The sequence below is a fragment of the Vicia villosa genome, linkage group LG6 (genome assembly GCF_029867415.1).
Source record: "Vicia villosa cultivar HV-30 ecotype Madison, WI linkage group LG6, Vvil1.0, whole genome shotgun sequence".
NCBI classification, from domain to species: Eukaryota; Viridiplantae; Streptophyta; class Magnoliopsida; order Fabales; family Fabaceae; genus Vicia; species Vicia villosa.
The window spans coordinates 97,684,163-97,702,471 of NC_081185.1; the positions used below are offsets into that span (position 1 = coordinate 97,684,163).

At 34.0% G+C, this 18,309-nt stretch overlaps 2 protein-coding genes across 2 annotated transcripts; both read right to left on the reverse strand.

Annotated features, from left to right (window-relative positions):
- Positions 1 to 260: 260 nt before the first annotated feature.
- On the reverse strand, positions 261 to 803 carry LOC131614196 (uncharacterized). The gene has a single exon (XM_058885818.1). The coding sequence runs from the start codon at positions 801 to 803 to the stop codon at positions 261 to 263; it is 543 nt and encodes a 180-aa protein (XP_058741801.1).
- Positions 804 to 14,439: 13,636 nt separating this feature from the next.
- LOC131614197 (uncharacterized) lies at positions 14,440 to 14,982 on the reverse strand. Its single transcript, XM_058885819.1, has one exon. It carries the CDS (start codon positions 14,980 to 14,982, stop codon positions 14,440 to 14,442), a length of 543 nt encoding a protein of 180 aa, XP_058741802.1.
- Between the last annotated feature and the right edge of the window lie 3,327 nt (positions 14,983 to 18,309).

Sequence of the window (18,309 nt, forward strand, 5' to 3'; positions counted from 1 at the left end):
ATTAAAACACGACTTGCATATGCAAGTATAAAAACGACGACAAAGTATAACTATACATAAATTTAACAAGACTAAAGTAAATAATATGAACAATTTATAAAATTCTTGATATAATGATATGTAATAAAATCTTCAATACTTTCACTCGATGAATAAAGTAAATAGTATGAACAATTTATAAAATTCTTGATATATTGATATGTAATAAAATCTTCAATACTTTCACTCGATGAATAAAAGCCATAAAAATCAATAAAACCCTATAATAAGAAAAGAAGTCTGCCAACCTCAAAAGAGATAAAAGCATCAAGACATGCATATTCAACTTGCTTAAGAGTAAGTGGAAAATTACTCCAATTACTCAATGTAATTTTCTTTGGTTTCTCAATCTCTATGCCACCAACACGAAGAGCCAATGTTTTAAGCCCTGCAAATTTCAAAGCTTTGTCACTCATCTTTATTGCAGCAAGTGTGCGAAGATCAACAAAGCTTACAACACGCAAGGAGAAATCTCTAAGAAGCTTGTCCACGTCGTCTTTGATTCCAACACCGACAAACTTGTTGTTTTTGTTGCCCAAAAAATTAATGAGTGATTCTGGAATAAACGAGGCGTGTAAAATTTGAAAAATAAGACATTCTCCACCGATGCAAAGTTGAAGGACAACAGTCGTGTTTGGCATACCGCGATGTTTGGCGAGGAGACATTCAACATCCAACCCGACGATGATGTTGTCGCTGTCGTTGAGGTAAGGCTTGATGCTTAAAAGCCATTTGTCGAGCATGGAAGGAACATTTGTAATCATTGTGTGAATAATGAAAGAGTTGAAAAAAACATCGTACTTATTGTGTGTTTTGCAAGGGAGAGCGTAATCAAAAGTGGTGATGGACATTTTGAATTTGTAATGTTTATGATGCCCTAGATGGCTATTGAATTTGTAATCAATAGTAGTAGTATATATAAGGTGGTTTAGTCAAAGTATCATTTAAATATTCTGATTTTTTTTTAAAATTAACCTAAATATTTTAACATATTTATTTTGATACTATTCATTCATTGTTATGTCAAGAAATATCTATTGATTGTTTTTCTAAATTTTCAATCAATCGCATCATTTAGTTATTCTTAAAATTCTTTATTTTTTCTGAAACTGACATAAATATTTTAAAAATTATTTTGATACTGTCCATTAATTGTTATGCATAAAATATATCCATTATTTGTTTTTCTAATTTCTTTAGTCAACGTATCAATTGATTATTTTTTGAAATGAACATAAATATTTTAACAAACTATTTGTATTACTTTAATGCTATATGATGATTGTTTTTCAAATTTTTAATTTGTTATTTAAATTTTAAAATTGTCATAAATTTTAAATTTTTTATTTAATTTTTCCAAAAATCTTATAAATTTTAAATTTTTTATTTAATTTTTCCAAAAATCTTATAAATTTTAAATTATATAAATATGACAGATCTTATCCATAAAATATTTGATTTAGATTTTTTATATTTTTGAATTTGTTTTATAACAAAACTTTTTCTACAAATTACAAATCAATTAACTAAAGAACTAGTAATTCAAATTATAATATTTTTTATTGTAAGTAAATAAAAATTAAGTATTGATATTTTAAAAATAGAAGTTAAAGTGTAATTAAATATTGTTGTTTTTGAAAAATAGAAACCAATTAAATAGGCATTAAAATTAAATAGAAATAGATTTAATAGTAATTCAAATTACAAAAGTTTTTAATATTAATTGAATAATAGTAAAGTATTGTTGTTTTTATAAATAGAAATCAAGTGGTAATCAAGTATTTTGTTTTAAAAAATATAGAAATCAGTTTAATTGTAATTGAAATTACAACAATTTTTCTTAGTAATCAAATATTATTTTTAAATAGAAATCAAATAGTAATAAAATATTGTTGTTTTTATAATTAGAGGTCAATCAAATAGTAATTCAAATAAAATATTAATCAAATAAATAGAAATTCAAATTACAACATTTTTTATAGTAAGTAAATATTAATTAAAATCAAAAATAAGTAATCAAATACTGTTGTATGATGATTTGGCAAAGTAATTATTCTTAGACAAACTTTGCTTTTCTTGTAGTGTTTTATTCATTTGTCATTCTATATTTTGTAAGAAAAGTTTATTTAGTAGCTCAAAATACCAACAAAAAAAAAGTATTTAATACTATTAAATGGCGGTAACGATCCCGTAATTAAGGGATATGTCTTCTTAAAATGTTTATTTACTTGAAGAATTGTAGTTGGACTTTGATAATTTTATTAGGTCTGGAAAGAGTCAATCCAAAGAAGCATCTCAAGACTTAGAAGTACTTGTGTAGATTTTACCTCAGGTTGTCCGACTCATGGCTGATACTCACCTAATTCAATCCTAAGATTACCACTTTGTCTATCTCCCACATATGGCAAAGGAATCACTAAGGATAAAGTTAGTATTATCACGCCATAAAGGAAAGTAAGCATCCTTCAACTTAGGAGATTGGTACTCCATCTACTCCCATGTACTTGTGGAAAAAGTAGGAGAAAATGGTTTCCTCTCTATAGCCTGGCCTATTGGGACATTTAGTAATACTTCAACCCAAAGGGTCTAAAGGATATTCTCAAGTTTCAAATAATCAGAATATAGAGACCCTTTCACGATCATAGTGAACATGGTCATCAACATCATTATGCTTTTTGCAAATAAAATTAACGCCCACTGTGGGCATCAGCAACATTAACCTAGGCCAAACTCAAGATCACATCACAAGCTGCCTCCGACGCCATCCTCGACATTGTGATAAGACGAGGCACCATAGAAGCTAACAGCTATGTTGGTGAAGACAACCCTACCATAGCAGCGATGAGAGTTACTATGGACGAAATGTGTTGTTACAATAAAACCTTAGAATAAAATGTCATAAACCTTCAACAACGATACCAGGAGGTCGACCCTAATAAAAAGATGAAAATCCTGGATCCCTAACCTTTCTCTGATGAAATATTGGAGCCCAGTACCCGAGAACTTCAAGCCTCAATCATTGATGAAGTTTGATGGAAGAAGAGACCCCTGGGAGCTTGTTGCCTCAATCAACAACCAAATCGCCATCATTAGCACTAAGGTTGCAACTTTAAGTTTGTAACATTCTTCCCAATACTTTCAAGGATGCAACATTAAGGTTGTACATGAATCGTCCATGCCTCTAAGTGACTAGTTATCAGGATATCGTTATGAAATTGACCCTTTATTCTCAGTAAGTAAGCATAGGAATGTATTGACCACAAGTTTGTTTAACATCCTTCAAGGGTCTTGCGAGTTCTTTAGGAAGTATCTCTTCCGCTTTAATGAGGTCATCATTAAAGTTTTACATGTGCTTTTTTTTAATAAAAAAAATCACTAGAGAAATTATTAGAGCATACAAAAGTTTGAACAAAACAGGTTAAATTAATAAATTTTAATATTATAATTTTTTAAAATAAATTATAATACGCTAATAAAAAAATATTTACACTTCAATTTTGTCGCATCATTTTTCTAAAAATGAGGACTAAAATAATTATTAGAGTGTACTATTTACTCATTGAATAAATAATTATCATTAATTAATTGGCTAATTTTAGAGTTTTTTAGCAAGATAAAACAATAATTATAACTAATTAATTATTATTTATACTAAAGATTAAGTACAGATAAATTACTTAAATATAAACCTTTTAAATATTTTTCAATAAATATGAAAATAGTTATGATATACGAATTGTATTATATATTTAAAACACAACACATTGATGAATATTTAAATTTAAAGGGATATTGATATATTTTAGAAACATATTTGAGAGTGTATATAAAAAACACTCGGTAAATATTTGTCATCGATAACTATTAAGAAATATTGGACAAATATTTTTTATCGGTACACTAAAAAAGGTTCAAAATTAATTTTTCATTGATAAATATTAAAAAAAAATATTTGACATTGGTATTTTAATGAATAAATATTCATCACCGATTAATAAAAAAATTATTAAACAAAATTAATCTTAAGAATTTGGTGCATTTCAAAATAATTTTGATGTCGAGATGTTCAATTTAAATAAGTAATTTTTTTCAATTCCATTTAAAATGTTTAGATGTTCAATTTAAATAAGTCTTGTATCACTTGTATTGTTTAATTTCAATTATATAAAATATATTTTATGTTATATTTAATTAATTATTTGATTATACAGCTCAATACATATTTTACTACCATTGAATATACTACTCAATACATATTTTACTACCATTTAACATTACAACAATGTCTAATGGAAACCCTAGCAAATTTATGAGGATGAGTTAGACAAAGTATATATTCTAATATTTATAAAAAACAAGTCCCGTGTGTAACGCCCCGTACATATATGTCTAGAATAATATGTAGTGATGCTATAAATGGTACAAGAAACATACATAAGCGGTAAAGACAAGGAATCAAAATTATATACAATTCAAGTTTCCAACTAAGATATATATACGATCAGCTTGTCTTCAACAATACACAGCGGAAAGATAACGTCTGACGAGGTCTTCCTGCCATAGGCTTGTCCACAGTCTTCAAAGCAATCCTTCAAGCAATTCGTCTACTTCTAACTTGTTCCTGAAAAATATTAAGAGGATTGGGGTGAGATTACTAAATCTCAATGAGTTCCCCTATCTTACGGGTTCGCTCAGTTCTACAAGGTGCATGCAATCAAACGGATTCACCGAGAATCCGGGTTTTCCTCACGGCCAGGTACAAATACAAACAAGGGTACACCACCAATGGAAGTCCCATAACCATCCAATGAGGTAAAAACAACAACAGGCGCAACGCCATCACAAACAAGTATGCAGACCCGTACCCGTGTACGAGGAATCCAGGAGTAGAATCTGCCTGTCTACCTAGGCTGCCAAACCACACCCTCGGTGAGTTACACCCGTACATCGCATCAAGAGACTTGCACAAGCACATCGCAAGACTAATCGGATACTCTTCCTAAATGGAATCCATCCGAGATGAGTTACAGCCGTGACATTGCCTAAGTGGCGTCCGACCCCATCATTGTCTATACGCAGATGAGTTAACGTCGAGTGCAAATACGCCATCTTGACAATACGAGCCCACCGGGCGAAAGCCTAGTGATCTTGCCTACGTGGCATCACTAGAGGTGAATCGGAAGTAATATTACCTACATGGCATTACTTCTCCACCATACCAAGCACGCCGATATGTTAACGTCGAGTGGGATACGCCCCGTAGGCCCTCACAAGCATATCGCAATGGTAGCTCAAGTGTGCAAAACATACCGAGAACGCAGATGAGTTAACGTCGAGTGGGATACGCCCCGTAGGCCCTCACAAGCACATCGCAACGGTAATGATGGAACTAAGTCCATAAATAGGACTTACCACCTAGTAGCTTAAGCTTACTCCGATTCAAGCATACACACATCACCGAGATCACACAGCACGGTATAAGCCATCACACAGGCAATCACATTCGAATGTTCAACCGGAACAAACGAAATCAATAATAATAATGCCACAATATAATCCACATAATTTGTATTTCACAACATACAAACATATCCAAGGGATTTCAGTCATGTCATGGTCTTATACAATTAAAACACACATCAGAATGCCATACAAGTCATAAGAGGCCTTCAATTCTGATACGAAACAAAACTGCACTCAAATGGGAGAAATATCAATTCTGCATCAGACTAGTTCGCTACAGCGAACTCCCAGCGAAGCCCCGATTCGCTACAGAGAATGAAAGTTTGCTACAGTGAATAAATCAATTCAACTCCCAGGTTTATTCGCTACACAGTTCGCTACAGCGAGCCAAAGTTCGCTAAGCGAAAGTTCTTAGCAAAGGAAAAACCAGAACTTTCCATAACACATCTAAACTCCTAAAATACAACCAAAAGTTCAATACTCATTTTAGGATGACATTATACAACCTAATAGTTAGGGTAACATTCTGGTCTAAGTTCAACACAAGGATTACATCATATTGACATAAACTCAAGGCTAATTGCGTTTATTCTAATACTAAGCGACACCTAATTATGTGCCATAATCTATATCTGCATCAAAAGCATGTTATCTAAGCAATATCACATAAAGCACTCAAAGAACTTTCCAACGCTTCTGACGGCACCCCGTTTCGAGTTGTAGAACTCAAGTTATGGCCGTTTTCGTGAGAACATAATTATGTAGTCTGCAGGCATTCGCTGCAGCGAACACAGAGTTCGTTGTAGCGAACCTGACAGTGCAGAACACGGATTTTAGGGTTCTAACCTCCATTTTTGCATCTTAATCAATCCTAATTCAATCTCAAACATGTAATAACGATACAATCCATTTATTATCATAATGAGAACATATTTCCATCAATTGATCAAGCATGCAAAGCATCAAACTCAACCCAAAACCCAACATGCATACATTCCCAAACTACCTACCCAAGTTCTATCTAATGGAACTCACCTTGGTTTGAGAGGAGATTCTGAGTTTGTTGTTGAGATAAGAAGATGATGATAGCTGCTCCTGTCCTTGATCATTGCCTCTCCATCCAAATCCTCCAAGGTTGTGTACAAGCATGATGATGAAGAAGCTTGAGTCCATACTTCATCTCCTCTCCTCCTTTCACGTTTCCACCCTTCCCTTCTCTTCTTCTTCTAAATTCTGATTTCTACATGTCTAACAAGCCCTTTCTTGATGATATACTTCCCCTTTGGACCAACAAGCCCTTTAACTAAATGGTATTTACCATCTTGCCATTTAGTCCACTTCTAACTAAACTTATTAGTTAAGCTCATAATATATCTTCCATCTATGTCATTTGCACCTCTTGTTGCATAGTTTAGTGACCTCTACCACTCATATGTCAATATCTCTCTAGTGTAATTTGGGTTGTTACATTCTCCCCCCCTTAAAATAGAATTCGTCCTCGAATTCCTTCCAATCATTAGGAAAACAAGCTTCTAACATCTTCTTCCAATGAGGGGATAAATGTTCCTTACATCCCGTCTCCGGATAAACCTCATGACTTCGTTAAAAGTTGTTCCTTCCAAGAAGCACACCCACCTACACTTGCGTACGAACATTCTTGACTGGGATCTTAGACTTTACACAACACAACTCTTCTAATACTCTACCTTTACATACCTAGGAATGATCCCTCCGAGGTTCATAACCTTACTTCTTCGCACGGAATCTTCATAGCTTAAATATTCGGGAAATCTACTCTGGTCGTACAATTCCCATCTGAAATGTCTGCCAAGCTCAACCCTACTCAACATAAGCCACAAAATTTCCACATCCTTCCAAACGAATCCATAAGGTGTCATGCAGATGCTTGTTAAATTCCTCAGTCCGGAATTCTGATTCCCAGATGCTCAAATTGGCTTATTCCAAGCCTAACGTCTTCATACAACAAAACTCTTACTTCAATCCTTGTTTCATCCTTAGACAAAATATCTGCCACTACTACCTGCAGATGTATAATTCTGCAACGAAATCCTTGGTATTCAATAACTTCACACAAAGTCCTCCAGACAAAGGAATGAACTCTTACAGCGGTCCTGCAACCATCATCCAAGTGTTCACACTCGCTCATAAGTGCACAAGACGTATCCACGACAAGTCTTTGTTAAGAAGCATCCTTTACTTGACTTCCTCATTCCAATGGTCACTATACCCACAAACTCGACCGTCGATCAGGGGATATTGATCAAACATGAATCATGAAGCCTCCTCTAAACTAGTCCACCAACATTACCTCTCAAGATTTTGGCGGGTCACTGAGAGATAGGAACAAACGAAACATCGCTCCAGGGAGTTCTCTTAGGAAGATATCTATATTCCAACAAGAAATATTTCAAGTAGTCCATCCATACGCACTACATACTTATCTGATTCTGCCTATCCGTTGCACTACTCTGATATCTACCAGTTACACACTCCTTGGAATCCTCCGAATCCCCTTTCGTTCTTGGTTCACTTAGTTCCATCCCTACACCATACTTAATCTTTAATAGTAACAGTTCCTTCTCGGCATTCGTCAGAATATAACACTTGCTAGAACCTTAAACACACTCTTCGCCCCAATTCTCCTCGAGGTTGAGTAATGCCCAAAACTTAAGTTACTAACTTTTCCATCATTCTGGATTAAGTCTACTTGAATACGACTTGGTCCACATGCTTCACTTCCAAACTTCCAAAGCCAAATACTTTCTTTGAGTACGAGTTAACCTTATCTTACCGACTTCCACATCTTACAGCTGCTACGATAACTCTCCCCAGCCATACGACTTCACACCGTTGGTGTGACAATACTTCTAATAACTCACGCGACTTGATTGATGTAATAATCCTTTCTCAGATGCGCTTATAATCACACAGTCATCTAATGTCTTTCGTCTTTGAAGCTGACACAAAGCTGACTTCTTCGGTTGCATTATCCCAATGCAACGTTCCTAACTGCAAAGATTTAGTCACAAAACAAGAGGTCATACTCCATGCCTCAGACATCCCCTTTGAAATTCCACGACACTCCCAAAACTACAGTGCCTCTACTTTTCCGAGTTCGACTTTGTCCATGTTACTGAGGATCTACCAATACTCCTCTAGGTATATCTCACATTGAGCTAATCCAAGATACACTTCATCCACTCCAGCAGTGTTCACCAAGGTTAGAGATTAGTCACACATTGTGCCGTCCAGGATATATTGTTCACACCTATCTCTTGCCTCGGACACTCACACACAAAGGTTCACCAATCTGACAGATTAAGAAACATCCACGATGTAGAAACCTAAAATTCTCACGTGACCACGACCACCCACGGTCTCCTCATGAGCGTAGCGTTAGAATATAATCCATATCATTGTCACCCGCTCGCATAATCCTGAATCATCGAGTGCGACATATGGATTCTCATTCCACCTACCTTATGATAATTTTGGGTTCGTGACTCACGAGTACCAAATCAGGATCCTACCTCGAGTTCTAGATCAACCGTGTCTCATATCTGTCGAAAAATACGACTCACCCATCTCGTGCACGACAGTGATACTGTGGCGTCATACCTGTTTGGTAGTACTAACATGGTGGTCTAGCTCCGAGGCCATGTACTCAAGTAATTACCCTGTAGCGTATAACGATTTCCACTTGTATCCTATCACCACGACCGACAATAACTAGACAGGTCTCCCACTGGGGACATTGCTCCTCAAGTCCTTTTAGTCATACTCCTTAGGATGCTGAAACCTAAGATTGTTACACGTTCAGGGTTAACTTCCTCTAAATGCAACAAGCTAGATCTGACTTGATAAGAATTCAGTTCGAGTTCATATGTCGGGTGTGTACTCAGTCACACAGGGCACACACAAGAGAATCCTTAAAGATAACTTCCACCATATAAGAATACCATGGTTATGACGACAATCACAAAATAAGGCCAGCCTGTCAATGTTGCAGATAACCACTAGTTCAATCTACCTAAGTACCCAACACCTAGCGTAGTTCTACGGTTTCACTCGAGGTAGATGAATCACAACTAGTAAGAAACATGGATCACTGCACTCAGCATTTTCATTCATTCAGCTGCCTCCTAGCGTAGTTCTAGGACTCACGCATTTCAGAATGAGCATGAAGATGCAATAACGTCTTCCACCAGAACAGACATCTAGGAAATTTGCCCAATTGGAGGTCACCACTTCCACTCGTTCGATCAGCCCTTTACTGGGTAATTACCTACTACTTGGGGTACACCAGAACAAGTCGGAATGTAGCTCCTTATCTATACAAGTACTTCCCAAGCCAGATTGACTAAAAGATCCAATATCTCTGTACAAATTCCCATAAGTCTTACATTCAACCGTTTCTCCATCCATGTATGCTACTAACACCATGATCGAGCAACGAATTTCTAAGATGGGCTTTATCACAAAATTCCCTTACTTCATTCCTACTCAGTCGCTTCGTGAATTTCCTCCACTACTAGAAGGATCCAAAGAAGGTTCACTCCGTCCAATCGAAATCTTAGAAATCCCAATTGTTTCAAACCTTACTATGACAGTTGGGTTATCCATAATTCCTCGACTGACACTCCTCTTATGGCGGACAACCTCAACATCCCTTCTACTCAACTGACTTCTACTACTTCAGTTCGAGTCGTTTCAGATCTTAAGCATCCTCGTAGTGGCTCTACCACGATCTTATCTATCGCATATACAGTCAGTGAGCTGGCCAGGCTCAACGAATGAATATTATGATAGTAGAAATCGGGTGAGCAACACACACAAGTGAGGGAGAAGAGAATTGCTATTGATGTCTCATGGCAGGGACAAGAATCGACCTGCTCTGATACCAACGGTAACGCCCCGTACATATATGTCTAGAATAATATGTAGTGATGCTATAAATGGTACAAGAAACATACATAAGCGGTAAAGACAAGAAATCAAAATCATATACAATTCAAGTTTCCAACTAAGATATATATACGATCAGCTTGTCTTCAACAATACACAGCGGAAAGATAACGTCTGACGAGGTCTTCCTGCCATAGGCTTGTCCACAGTCTTCAAAGCAATCCTTCAAGCAATCCGTCTACTTCTAACTTGTTCCTGAAAAATATTAAGAGGATTGGGGTGAGATTACTAAATCTCAGTGAGTTCCCCTATCTTACGGGTTCGCTCAGTTCTACAAGGTGCATGCAATCAAATGGATTCACCGAGAATCCGGGTTTTCCTCACGGCCAGGTACAAATACAAACAAGGGTACACCACCAATGGAAGTCCCATAACCATCCAATGAGGTAAAAACAACAACAGGCGCAACGCCATCATAAACAAGTATGCAGACCCGTACCCGTGTACGAGGAATCCAGGAGTAGAATCTGCCTGTCTACCTAGGCTGCCAAACCACACCCTCGGTGAGTTACACCCGTACATCGCATCAAGAGACTTGCACAAGCACATCGCAAGACTAATCGGATACTCTTCCTAAATGGAATCCATCCGAGATGAGTTACAGCCGTGACATTGCCTAAGTGGCGTCCGACCCCCCATCACTGTCCATACGCAGATGAGTTAACGTCGAGTGCAAATACGCCATCTTGACAATACGAGCCCACCGGGCGAAAGCCTAGTGATCTTGCCTACGTGGCATCACTAGAGGTGAATCGGAAGTAATATTACCTACATGGCATTACTTCTCCACCATACCAAGCACGCCGATATGTTAACGTCGAGTGGGATACGCCCCGTAGGCCCTCACAAGCATATCGCAATGGTAGCTCAAGTGTGCAAAACATACCGAGAACGTAGATGAGTTAACGTCGAGTGGGATACGCCCCGTAGGCCCTCACAAGCACATCGCAACGGTAATGATGGAACTAAGTCCATAAATAGGACTTACCACCTAGTAGCTTAAGCTTACTCCGATTCAAGCATACACACATCACCGAGATCACACAGCACGGTATAAGCCATCACACAGGCAATCACATTCGAATGTTCAACCGAAACAAACGAAATCAATAATAATAATGCCACAATATAATACACATAATTTGTATTTCACAACATACAAACATATCCAAGGGATTTCAGTCATGTCATGGTCTTATACAATTAAAACACACATCAGAATGCCATACAAGTCATAAGAGGCCTTCAATTCCGATACGAAACGAAACTGCACTCAAATGGGAGAAATATCAATTCTGCATCAGACTAGTTCGCTACAGCGAACTCCCAGCGAAGCCCCGATTCGCTACAGCGAATGAAAGTTCGCTACAGCGAATAAATCAGTTCAACTCCCAGGTTTATTCGCTACATAGCTCGCTACAGCGAGCATTCGCTACAGCGAGCCAAAGTTCGCTAAGCGAAAGTTCTTAGCAAAGGAAAAACCAGAACTTTCCATAACACATCTAAACTCCTAAAATACAACCAAAAGTTCAATACTCATTTTAGGATGACATTATACAACCTAATAGTTAGGGTAACATTCTGGTCTAAGTTCAACTCAAGGATTACATCATATTGACATAAACTCAAGGCTAATTGCGTTTATTCTAATACTAAGCGACACCTAATTATGTGCCATAATCTATATCTGCATCAAAAGCATGTTATCTAAGCAATATCACATAAAGCACTCAAAGAACTTTCCAACGCTTCTGACGGCACTCCGTTTCGAGTTGTAGAACTCAAGTTATGGCCGTTTTCGTGAGAACATAATTATGCAGTCTGCAGGCATTCGCTGCAGCGAACACAGAGTTCGCTGTAGCGAACCTGACAGTGCAGAACACATATTTTAGGGTTCTAACCTCCATTTTTGCATCTTAATCAATCCTAATTCAATCTCAAACATGTAATAACGATACAATCCATTTATTATCATAATGAGAACATATTTCCATCAATTGATCAAGCATGCAAAGCATCAAACTCAACCCAAAACCCAACATGCATACATTCCCAAACTACCTACCCAAGTTCTATCTAATGGAACTCACCTTGGTTTGAGAGGAGATTCTGAGTTTGTTGTTGAGATAAGAAGATGATGATAGCTGCTCCTGTCCTTGATCATTGCCTCTCCATCCAAATCCTCCAAGGTTGTGTACAAGCATGATGATGAAGAAGCTTGAGTCCATACTTCATCTCCTCTCCTCCTTTCACGTTTCCACCCTTCCCTTCTCTTCTTCTTCTAAATTCTGATTTCTACATGTCTAACAAGCCCTTTCTTGATGATATACTTCCCATTTGGACCAACAAGCCCTTTAACTAAATGGTATTTACCATCTTGCCATTTAGTCCACTTCTAACTAAACTTATTAGTTAAGCTCATAATATATCTTCCATCTATGTCATTTGCACCTCTTGTTGCATAGTTTAGTGACCTCTACCACTCATATGTCAATATCTCTCTAGTGTAATTTGGGTTGTTACACCGTGTATATTATAGATAGTGTAATATCTCATTTTAGAATATTAACAGAGAAACGACTGATGCGTTAAAGAGATTTGATGACGATGGGTATAATGATAATGTTACCATAAATAGTATCTTTCTAAAGAAGCTTAGTGTGGAAAATATTAGGTTTGAACCACTTATGCATATGAAGAAAAGAACAAGGTCGTAACGTAAAGCCATATTTGGTGGAAAGGATTTCCATGCAATGGAGGTAGGTCCAGCCGTAAAGCCATATTTGGTGGAAAAGATTTCCATGCAATGGAGTTAGGTCATTTAGTAAAACCATATTTGTGGAAAGGATTATAATTTTGTCCCTAATTCCGTAAAATTACACTCGAAAATAAGGAGTGCTAGTAGGCGGTGGACGTTTGTTATGCTAATCGACTTCTAAGTTCTACATGGCTTGTAAAGATAGGGTATCAATATTCACATATGGTAATATCACCCCACATTTTTATTCATATTTTCATGTAAGAAAGTATTTGGATCGGTTTCGAAGCAAGAGATTTTGGCATAAAACACCCATTAATTTGATTATCGATGCAGTAATCATTAGTTATCAAACGAACTATACATATACTTCATGGATAATTTAAATTTATAAATTATATTTCATATTCTAAATAAGTAATCTATGTAATCTCTAAAAAAAAGCTTAAAAGTTTGGAGGTTTAAATTCTGACTATATTTTTAGTTTTATATTAATTGGCCCCTTATATAGAAGACAAATTAAGTTTTGATATAGTTTCTTTCTTTCAATTCTACCCTTCATTTTAAATCTTATTTTTTTAAAAGATTGCTTTTCACATAATCAAATATCATCTAGCTCGAATTTAAGTTTTTAGTAAAATTAAATCATATTTAATTTTTAAATAAATAATACAAAATAAATTAAAATTAATTCTAATTCAAATCAAATAAAAATACACTAAATAAGATATAAATCATTAATAGATGATAAGATTTCATTCAAAACTTCAAAATTAACTTATATTGTAATAATGACCGGCAATGAAATTTATTTGAGAAAAAAATAAGATTGAGAAAAAACTTCAAAATTGAACTTATAACATTTTATAATTTCAAACTTATGTCTAGAAAGTAAAAAACTCAAAGCCAAACTTCAGCATACTATAATATTTATATTAAAACACGACTTGCATATGCAAGTATAAAAACGACGACAAAGTATAACTATACATAAATTTAACAAGACTAAAGTAAATAATATGACAATTTATAAAATTCTTGATATATTGATATGTAATAAAATCTTCAATACTTTCACTCGATGAATAAAGTAAATAATATGAACAATTTATAAAATTCTTGATATATTGATATGTAATAAAATCTTCAATACTTTCACTCAATGAATAAAAGCCATAAAAATCAATAAAACCCTATAATAAGAAAAGAAGTCTTCCAACCTCAAAAGAGATAAAAGCATCAAGACATGCATATTCAACTTGCTTAAGAGTAAGTGGAAAATTACTCCAATTACTCAATGTAATTTTCTTTGGTTTCTCAATCTCTATACCACCAACGCGAAGAGCCAATGTTTTAAGCCCTGCAAATTTCAAAGCTTTGTCACTCATCTTTATTGCAGCAAGTGTGCGAAGATCAACAAAGCTTACAACACGCAAGGAGAAATCTCTAAGAAGCTTGTCCACGCCGTCTTTGATTCCAACACCGACAAACTTGTAGTTTTTGTTGCCCAAAAAATTAATGAGTGATTCTGGAATAAACGAGGCGTGTAAAATTTGAAAAATAAGACATTCTCCACCGATGCAAAGTTGAAGGACAGCAGCCGTGTTTGGCATACCGCGACGTTTGGCGAGGAGACATTCAACATCCAACCCGACGATGACGTTGTCGCTGTCGTTGAGGTAAGGCTTGATGCTTAAAAGCCATTTGTCGACCATGGAAGGAACATTTGTAATCATTGTGTGAATAATGAAAGAGTTGAAAAAAACATCGTACTTGTTGTGTGTTTTGCAAGGGAGAGCGTAATCAAAAGTGGTGATGGACATTTTGAATTTGTAATGTTTATGATGCCCTAGATAGCTATTGAATTTGTAATCAATAGTAGTAGTATATATAAGGTGGTTTAGTCGAAGTATCATTTAAATATTCTGATTTATTTTTAAATTAACCTAAATATTTTAACATATTTATTTTGATACTATTCATTCATTGTTATGTCAAGAAATATCTATTGATTGTTTTTCTAAATTTTTAATCAATCGCATCATTTGGTTATTCTTAAAAATCTTTATTTTTTCTGAAACTGACATAAATATTTTAAAAATTATTTTGATACTGTCCATTAGTTATTATGCATAAAATATATCCATTAATTGTTTTTCTAATTTCTTTAGTCAACGTATCAATTGATTATTTTTTGAAATGAACATAAATATTTTAACAAACTATTTGTATTACTTTAATGCTATACAATGATTGTTTTTCAAATTTTTAATTTGTTATTTAAATTTTAAAATTGTCATAAATTTTAAATTTTTTATTTAATTTTTCCAAAAATCTTATAAATTTTAAATTATATAAATATGACAGATCTTATTCATAAAATATTTGATTTAGATTTTTTATATTTTTGAATTTGTTTTATAACAAAACGTTTTCTACAAATTACAAATCAATTAACTAAAGAACTAGTAATTCAAATTATAATATTTTTTATTGTAAGTAAATAAAAATTAAGTATTGGTATTTTAAAAATAGAAGTCAAAGTGTAATTAAATATTGTTGTTTTTGAAAAGTAGAAATCAATTAAATAGGCATTAAAATTAAATAGAAATAGATTTAATAGTAATTCAAATTACAAAAGTTTTTAATATTAATTGAATAATAGTAAAGTATTGTTGTTTTTATAAATAGAAATCAAGTGGTAATCAAGTATTTTGTTTTAAAAAATATAGAAATCAGTTTAATTGTAATTGAAATTACAACAATTTTTCTTAGTAATCAAATATTGTTTTTAAATAGAAATCAAATAGTAATAAAATATTGTTGTTTTAATAATTAGAGGTCAATCAAATAGTAATTCAAATTAAATATTAATCAAATAAATAGAAATTCAAATTACAACATTTTTTATAGTAAGTAAATATTAATTAAAATAAAAAATAAGTAATTAAAAAGTAATCAAATACTGTTGTATGATGATTTGGCAAAGTAATTATTCTTAGATAAACTTTGCTTTTCTTGTAGTGTTTTATTCATCTGTCATTCTATATTTTGTAAGAAAAGTTTATTTAGTAGCTCAAAATACCAACAAAAAAAAAGTATTTAATACTATTAAATGGCGGTAATGATCCCGTAATTAAGGGATATGTCTTCTTAAAATGTTTATTTACTTGAAGAATTGTTGTTGGACTTTGATAATTTTATTAGGTCTGGAAAGAGTCAATCCAAAGAAGCATCTCAAGACTTAGAAGTACTTGTGTAGATTTTACCTCAGGTTGTCCGACTCATGGCTTATACTCACCTAATTCAATCCTAAGATTACCACTTTGTCTATCTCCCACATATGGCAAAGGAATCACTAAGGATAAAGTTAGTATTATCACGCCATAAAGGAAGGTAAGCATCCTTCAACTTAGGAGATTGGTACTCCATCTACTCCCATGTACTTGTGGAGAAAGTAGGAGAAAATGGTTTCCTCTCTATAGCCTGGCCCAATGGGACATTTAGTAATACTTCAACCCAAAGGGTCTCAAGTTTCAAATAATCAGAATATAGAGACCCTTTCACGATCATAGTGAACATGGTCATAAACATCATTATGCTTTTTGTAAATAAAATTGACGCCCACTGTGGGCATTAGCAAAATTAACCTAGGCCAAACTCAAGATCACATCACAAGCTGCCTCCGACGCCATCCTCGACATTGTGATAAGATGAGGCACCATAGAAGCTAACAGCCATGTCGGTGAAGACAACCCTACCATAGCAGCGATGAGAGTTACTGTGGACGAAATGTATTGTTAAAATAAAACCTTAGAATAAAATGTCATAAACCTTCAATAACGATACCAGGAGGTCGACCCTAATAAAAAGATGAAAATCCCGGATCCCTAACCTTTCTCTGATGAAATATTGGAGCCCAGTACCCGAGAACTTCAAGCCTCAATCATTGATGAAGTTTGATGGAAGAGGAGACCCCTGGGAGCTTGTTGCCTCAATCAACAACCAAATCGGCATCATTGGCACTAAGGTTGCAACTTTGAGTTTGTAACATTCTTCCCAATACTTTCAAGGAAGCAACATTAAGGTTGTACATGAATCGTCCATGCCTCTAAGTGACTAGTTATCAGGATATCGTTATGAAATTGACCCTTTAATTCTCAGTAAGTAAGCATAGGAATGTATTGACCACAAGTTTGTTTAACATCCTTCAAGGGTCTTGCGAGTTCTTTAGGAAGTATCTCTTCCGCTTTAATGAGGTCATCATTAAAGTTTTACATGTGCTTTTTTTTAATAAAAAAAATCACTAGAGAAATTATTAGAGCATACAAAAGTTTGAACAAAACAGGTTAAATTAATAAATTTTAATATTATAATTTTTTAAAATAAATTATAATACGCTAATACAAAAATATTTACACTTCAATTTTGTCGCATCATTTTTCTAAAAATGAGGACTAAAATAATTATTAGAGTGTACTATTTACTCATTGAATAAGTAGTTATCATTAATTAATTGGCTAATTTTAGAGTTTTATAGCAAGATAAAACAATAATTATAACTAATTAATTATTATTTATACTAAAGATTAAGTACAGATAAATTACTTAAATATAAACCTTTTAAATATTTTTCAATAAATATGAAAATAGTTATGATATACGAATTGTATTATATATTTAAAACACAACACATTGATGAATATTTAAATTTAAAGGGATATTGATATATATTAGAAACATATTTGAGAGTGTATATAAAAAACACTCGGTAAATATTTGTCATCGATAACTATTAAGAAATATTGGACAAATATTTTTTATCGGTACACTAAAAAAAGGTTCAAAATTAATTTTTCATTGATAAATATTAAAAAAAAATTTAACATTGGTATTTTAATGAATAAATATTTATCACCGATTATTAAACAAAATTAATCTTAAGAATTTGGTGCATTTCAAAATCAATTATGATGTCGAGATGTTCAATTTAAATAAGTAATTTTTTTCAATTCCATTTAAAATGTTTAGATGTTCAATTTAAATAAGTCTTGTATCACTTG

Coding starts and splice junctions, on each gene's coding strand:
- LOC131614197 (XM_058885819.1), bottom strand. CDS start 14,982: ATGATTACAAATGTTCCTTCCATGGTCGACAAATGGCTTTTAAGCATC.
- LOC131614196 (XM_058885818.1), bottom strand. CDS start 803: ATGATTACAAATGTTCCTTCCATGCTCGACAAATGGCTTTTAAGCATC.